Genomic DNA, 7500 nt, shown 5'->3' on the forward strand with positions numbered 1-7500 from the left:
CAATTCAGTTTTAGGACACTTCGCTCATATTGAATAATATAAACAAGATGGAATATTCATGAAATACTTAGAACAGCTCAAAGTTATATTTTGAAGTGACGTTTTCGTCGCCGTAGCCGTCGTGGTTTCTTAAACTCCCTTTAAGTCCCTATTAAGACGGAGGATAACCGGATGTTTTAAATTTGTAAATTTTTTTTTTTTTTTTTGCTGCAATGCCGAACATGAGGTAAGAACAAACGCGAAACTGGTGTGGAAAGTCTGCCATAAATTTTAATTTGAACACTTGAACACAGCGTAACTTGCAAGTGATCTCATTTCGGTATGGAAAACAATATCCTAAGGCAACTAGTTGACAAAACAGACAACAGACAGACAAATGAAAGCATGAAAATACTTTATTGAAGAACTCTGCAAGCCTCCTATTAAACATCTGTAATTATAGCCTGTAATGTACCATATCGTCCTCCTTCCTATTTAACTTAAGTGTTCCAAATCAAGAAGAGACTGTGACGCAGTCTTTGCGTGAATTGAAGCTCTCAGTTTCTAGAAAGAGAGGAGAAAATAGTGAAAAAGGATGCACAGGTTTAAGTCGGTTTATGGCATTATTCCCTGTCACAATATACGGGACTTTTAAGAAGCCGGATGTCAGTTGCCTTCTTCCAGACCTTCGATCCGTTACCCAGTTCAACACCGTACCAAGTGGCAAATTTCTGCGTAACTTTCCCTTGAGAGAACCCAATGCGATCATCAGAAGAAACAATGACCTCTGCACCTATCCTGATGTCTGATGGATTGGATTGTTTGTTAATTACTACATAAAGTTTCTCAGATCTTGGCAGTTCCACGATTTTGTCAACCTTTGCACCATGATTGCCAGAAGGAGTGACCTCCACACTTGTTTTGTCGATCTTTGTAATAAAACCATGGAAGTAGCGAGTGTGTTTATCGATTGTATTCCATCGCGCAAACACCTCAGAGCCAACGGCGAGACATTCTGACAATTAAAAAGAAAGAGAAAGAGTTGCTATCTACTATCGTCTTGGTTTTCTTCAAACTATTTGACAGTGAATCACAGTAAACTCAAGATATGTTTTTTTTGGGAAACTCCATCCATGAATCTGCCCTTTGTATGAGCGATTTTCCTATTGAATTTAAAAAAAAAAATGTTTTTCAAGATTCTTGGAGTTCACATTGACATTAAGTGGACCACTTATTAGCCAGGTAAAAGAAGGACCATGCCAAAATTGGAGTTTTGAGGCGATTAAAAATATTGGTACCTTCTGATGTTGCACTGTTGTTGGACAAGTCTTACGTATTATCCTATCTGGAATACTGTAGCCCCACGTCTTTTGTAAACAAAACATCGACAAACACGGGGGCGAAGGAGAGGCGGGGGCTTGGGGGCTTCCCCCCCCCCCCCTCCCCATTTTTTTGGCTACGGTCTTGTTTTCTCCTAAACGTCTCTCCGCTCCACTCCCACTTCCTTGATTCAAATCAAAACCTATCCCCCCCTCCCCCCACACTTATCGTGTTTCCCATTACACCTTCATAAGTGGAGGTTGTAATCTTGTTCAACCAACAATCTGTACGATCATCACACGTATTTCAAACACCGTCGGGTCGATAATTCTGTTCAAAAATTGTTCTGCGTGTCTTCTGCTCAGGCTGCCGGCACTGAAAAAAGAGGCAATGCAAATCTTTGGCGAACATTTGAATACTGATCTTTATCACAATCAGTAAAAGCCTTTGTCCTTTGCTGTTCATTTCGTTTTGTCACTGATAATAAAACTGCGTTTTGTGGAATCAAGTGGTTGCGTGTGACATTTTGATTTTTGGTCTGGAAAAGTAAAACTATAGAGGTCATAGGTCAGAAGTTGTGTTTAATTTACACGAAAAATAAATTGTTTTTGGATTCAACACCCGTTTCAAGACTTGGTAAACTTGAAAATGACGAAATACTCAGGACGTAGAATAAGAGCATTCCATCTGATGCTAGAGTGTACTGTGTACGGTACTGCTTATCGCTAACCGCTTGCATTATTGAAAGCAAACCGCGCAAGCAGCGAATTATATTATCTCGCCTTGTTATTTCCATTGCCAACTGCTTGGATATCAAATAAATATGGGTTGCTTGCTGATAAGGTCCAGTCAAAAGTTAAAACTAGGTACCACACGTAGAAACTATCTTTCCCTCTTGAAATTCACTACAGATGCATCTCCACGCATCACAGAAAAGCGCTCGAAATGGCAGGGTATTCGGTTGCTTTAATTTCACAGGGTAATTTCCCCTGAGGATCTTTGAAGTATTTTTTTTATTTCCCTGGCAAAACTGTTCACATTTTTCTCTCGAGTGCTGAAAGAGCTCAACGATGCTTGTTCATATATGGAAGCAGAGGCATCAAATTCCCAGATAACAACAACAAAGTGGGTGAGGCAGACTCTTTAAATTGATTTTCTTTATAAGAAGAGGCTGAGGGTAGCCTACACTTTGTTCGAAGGAGTTTTAGCCGGTTTCCTTCAAAGTTAAAGGGGCTAGGTCACACTATTTTATACAATTTTGTTCAATTTTGTTAATTATGAGCTCTAAACATCAAATTGGCAGAGCAAGAGTCTTTCATTTGCAAAATCAAGGCCACATAACTACTGAGAATGATTTCCAGCTGTGTAACTGACATTTTGATATAAACCGATATAAATTTGAAAAAAGGTGGGCCGACGTTTTTCAAATTTACCGAAATCAATCCATTTCAATCCTCTCCAGTTTTGACCACCCATGTCCCTTCTTGGCTTCCCGGAGTTTTGTTAGAGTTCTTCTTTAGTTTTGAACAGTTATTTTAATATTTTAGTTAATTCTACGACCATTCGATTAGTGCTGAAATTGCCTAAAATTGCGTGACCTAGCCCCTTTAACAGTATCACAGTGTTTCCTTTTTATGTTACAATATCTTGGTCAATATCAAGTTTCAATTCCATAGTCCAAAGTCGAAAGTCCACATCCATGACCCAATGATAAGGTTAAGTGCGATCGTAGAATAGTAGTTCACATTTAAAAACAAACAGTTTTTAACGGTTAACTAGTAACAGATGTTTTTCAAGTGTCTACGATGGTGTTTAAAACTCATTTCCAGTCCCCCGCGCTCGCTCTGGGTCCAAACGGACCCATACAACAAAAAGCGACAAGAAAAATTGTGTTACTTCCGGTTTTCTCCAAATTTGGTGTGTTAATTGTGAATATAATATGCCAATCATCTACAAAGTTTGATTACCGGTAGTTCATATACAACAGCCCTCACAATGCGTAGGAAATGGCCACTTCGGTGAAGGAGATTTTCACGGACGGTTCGAAATGGATTTTTACGAGAGGACCTCTGTTAAGGATGGGAAAAATACCTGAGAAACAATCTCAAGCAATTTTAGAAAGGCAGCTGGAAAACAACATCGAGAAATTAGGTTAGTGATGAAGATAAATATTTGCTAGCCTGCCTAGCAGCCGTTTCCTTTCATTTTTCAGGCGGAGATCGAACAAGCGAGCGATAAAGCGGGCGAGTGCCTGGGGTGAGCAAAAAATTAGGGAGAAGTGGGGACGGGGTGAGCGAGAAGGGGAAGGGGAGAAAAGGAATCGCCTGCAATCAATCCCAAACATTTTACCGAACTCCGTTCGCCTACGAACGGGGAGCAATAGCGCAATTTGATTGGTTAGTATACAAAAATTTGGTTTTATCAGCGGAGTTGACAATGTAAATTGGCCACCGTACAGAGATCCTAAAAGCTGACGTTTCGATCGTTAGCCCTTCGTCAGAGCGAATCGAGGAATGTGGGTTACGTGTAGTTTTTTTAGTAGAGTAGGAGCCACGCTATGGTAGTAACATGGACACGTGAAAAATAGGAATATATTAGTTAAATGAAAAGCGTTCGTTAATACCGTGAGAATTAAGGGTGCCGATTTGAAAGATGAATTTCTGTTCCAGATTCTTGCGGCTTTCCGTTGTACCTAGATGTAGGAAAATGCCGCAGATAGCCATGTGTTTTTTGGAGTGGTTAGGCAGATTAAAATGGTGAGCGACTGGCTTGGATGCATCCTTGTCATTCTTCTCAACATCGCAAAGGTGTTCGAGGAATGGGTCACCAAGTCGTCTACCTGTCTCACCAATGTATAATTTATTGCATAACGTACAGGTTATGCAATAAATAACATTTGCGGAGGTACATGTGAAGCGATCGGTGATCTTAACAGATCGCTTAGGTCCCGATATCTTGCTAGTGTTAATAATGAAAAGACAAGTTTTGCATCGTGAGCGCGCATTTGAAAGTGCCAGGTTCCTCGTTGGTTTTGAGCGCGCTTCTAGCTAAAAAGTTGCCTAAGTTTTTGTCGCGTTTGAATGAAATAAGTGGAGGTTGCGAAAAGATTCTACCAGTCTCGGGATCATTTTGGAGTAATTTAAAATTATTAAAAACGATACTCTTGACTGCGTGATTATGAGAATGGAAAGTGAGGGTGAATGGAATTCTGTCATTCTTATCTTTTTGTGACGTTTGTAGTGATGACTGTCGATCAAATTTTTGGGCGCGATGATGGCCCGCTTTGACCACAGAGACAGGATAGCCACGTTTTTCGAAAAACTGGCACATCTCCTCTGATTTGCTGGAAAAATCGGAGTCATCACTACATAGACGTCGAAGTCTAAGAAATTGAGAATAAGGAATGGAGTTCTTGACATGTGATGGATGTGACGATGAATACAACAAATAACTGTGTGAATCTGTAGGTTTGTGGTGCACACTAGTACATAGCACGTTGCCACTTATAGAAACTTTGATATCTAGGAAAGCCAATGAAGTTTCTGAAATTTCCCAGGTATATTTGAGATCCGGATGAAAAGAATTGACGGAGGTTATAAATTGATCGAGTTCTTCTCTGCTGGATGAAATAGCGCCGATGCAGTCGTCGATGTAGCGGCCGTAGAGTTCAGGTTTGGGGACGTTGTACTGATTAAAAAATTGGTGTTCAACATATCCTACAAAAAGATTGGCATAGCTAGGTCCCTTTCTTGTGCCCATCGCTACACCATTAATTTGTTTGTAATAGTTGCCGGCGAATGAAAAACAGTTAAGCGTTAAAACTAGTTCGGCAAGGCAGAGCAGCGTTTCCGAGCTAGGTTCTTTGACAGTGCTTTGATCGAAAAAGTGCTTAAGTGCTTGAAGACCTTTGCTATTTGGAATGACTGTGTATAGAGATGTAATGTCCATGGTGAAAATAAGTTTGTCTTGGCCGGAGAAATTGACGACGATGCCAAGCTTGAAGAAACTCACCAAGGAGCTACGCCAGGAAATCGTAAGCTATCTTTTTCCTTTTCTCACAATTAGCAGTAACTTAGCTTTCCGTTTAGCCACTCTCATTTTCGCCAAAACTAGGTTTTGTAGTCACATCAACTTCATCGGCCGTTGCCTCAATTCTAAAGTCATTCCTAAAGGTTTTCGCTCAAACTTTCGTGCGTCTACATTCTCTCACTCAAATCAATATCCTCACCAAATTCGATGTGCGCAAAATTCTTTTTCACGTAATGTTATGAGGATCACAATTAAAGCTATGTGCCAAAAACGAAACGTACTTGACAAACAAATTCTTCATTGCCGCTCCGAACTTTCCAAAAACTGCCCAGCAGTTTTATTACAATCGATTCGCGCTAAAATCCGATAACTTAATTCTGGACTGTTTGACCATTTACACCAAACCAAGACTCTAAAACTTCAACAATTAATAGGTCCGGAAATTACCGACGATACTACATTGCATAGCCATAATGCCGTCCTTACAATTCTAGAAAATCTTTCGCTTACTGACTCAGAGAAATCTGTTCTCAGTAAGGGCCTAAATTTTGTCCCTATTACCAAACGCACCAACGAATTTTCTGTTAAGCAAGATGTTGAAAAAGTCCTTCGCCGCGTTCAGTTAAAAGCCTTTTTTCACGACAAAGAGGATGATTCGGACACTTGTAATAAAGATATTTTTGAAACACTTCTTGTTCGTAAATCCAAATGGACTCCACCAGAGGGACAATTTGCCTCGTTAGATCTTTTCACCAAAAAATGCCGTCACGACATTCACAAAATTAAATTCAATCGTAACAATAAATTTTTCAACCCTTCCTCGGAAGAGTGGGCGGCGCTTAAATTCTTAGTAAACGCAACGACATAGTTGTCAAATCGGCCGACAAAGGCGGCGCGGTAGTTGTTTGGCGGTCCGAACTTTACCAAAAAGAAGCTTTGCGGCAACTTTCGGATACCTCGTTTTATGCCAAAATCCAGAAAGATCTCACTTCCAAAAATCAAAAACTTGTGAAAGGCACCATTCAGAATCTTATAGTTAATCAAGAATTACCGGACACTGCCACTAATCTCATCATCAACACCCCTATAACTTCGTGCATTTACTTCTTGCCTAAAATTCACAAACCCAACAACCCAGGTCGCCCTATCGTTTCTGCCTGTAGTTGCCCCACCGAACTAATTTCTAACTACTTAGACAAATCTTTGCCATCATACATTAAAGACAGTACACACGCACAAAAATTTTCAGCGATTTCAATTTCTCCGGCCAAGACAAACTTACTTTCACCATGGACATTACATCTCTATACACAGTCATTCCAAATAGCGAAGGTCTTCACGCACTTAAACACTTTTTCGATCAACGCACTGTCAAAGAACCTAGCTCGGAAACGCTGCTCTGCCTTGCCGAACTAGTTTTAACGCTTAACTGTTTTTCATTCGCCGGCAACTATTACAAACAAATTAATGGTGTAGCGATGGGCACAAGAAAGGGACCTATCTATGCCAATCTTTTTGTAGGATACGTTAAACACCAATTTTTTAATCAGTACAACGGCCCCAAACCTGAACTCTACGGCCGCTACATCGACGACTGCATCGGCGCTATTTCATCCAGCAGAAAAGAACTCGATCAATTTATAACCTCCGTCAATTCTTTTCATCCGACTCTTAAATATACCTGGGAAATTTCGGAAACTTCATTGGCTTTCCTAGATGTCAAAGTTTCTATTAGTGGCAACGTGCTATGTACTAGTGTGCACTACAAACCTACAGATTCACACAGTTATTTGTTGTATTCATCGTCACATCCATCACATGTCAAGAACTCCATTCCTTATTCTCAATTTCTTAGACTTCGACGTCTATGTAGTGATGACTCCGATTTTTCCAGCAAATCAGAGGAGATGCGCCAGTTTTTCGAAAAACGTGGCTATCCTGTCTCTGTGGTCAAAGCGGGCCATCATCGCGCCCAAAAATTTGATCGACAGTCATCACTACAAACGTCACAAAAAGATAAGAATGACAGAATTCCATTCAAATGAATGAAGGGGTAGTTTCTAAAGAAACTGTGGTGCTGCGTCGGTGGGGAAGTAGTATACAAAATTTGGTTTTATCAACGGAGTTGATAATGTAAATTGGCCACCGTACAGAGATTCTAAAGGCTGACGT

General features: G+C 40.3%; 1 protein-coding gene across 1 annotated transcript in view; it reads right to left on the minus strand.

Moving 5' to 3' along the window:
• Window positions 1-379: 379 nt before the first annotated feature.
• The window catches only part of LOC138022404 (sushi, von Willebrand factor type A, EGF and pentraxin domain-containing protein 1-like), a 113319-nt gene continuing 106198 nt past the window's right edge, over window positions 380-7500 (minus strand). Inside the window, exon 79 of the mRNA XM_068869534.1 lies at window positions 380-994. Coding sequence (XP_068725635.1) covers window positions 603-994 — 392 coding nt within the window. The 3' untranslated portion in view covers window positions 380-602. The remainder of the gene's footprint in view (window positions 995-7500) is intronic.

Source organism: Montipora capricornis, chromosome 2 (genome assembly GCF_036669925.1).
Source record: "Montipora capricornis isolate CH-2021 chromosome 2, ASM3666992v2, whole genome shotgun sequence".
NCBI lineage: Eukaryota > Metazoa > Cnidaria > Anthozoa > Scleractinia > Acroporidae > Montipora > Montipora capricornis.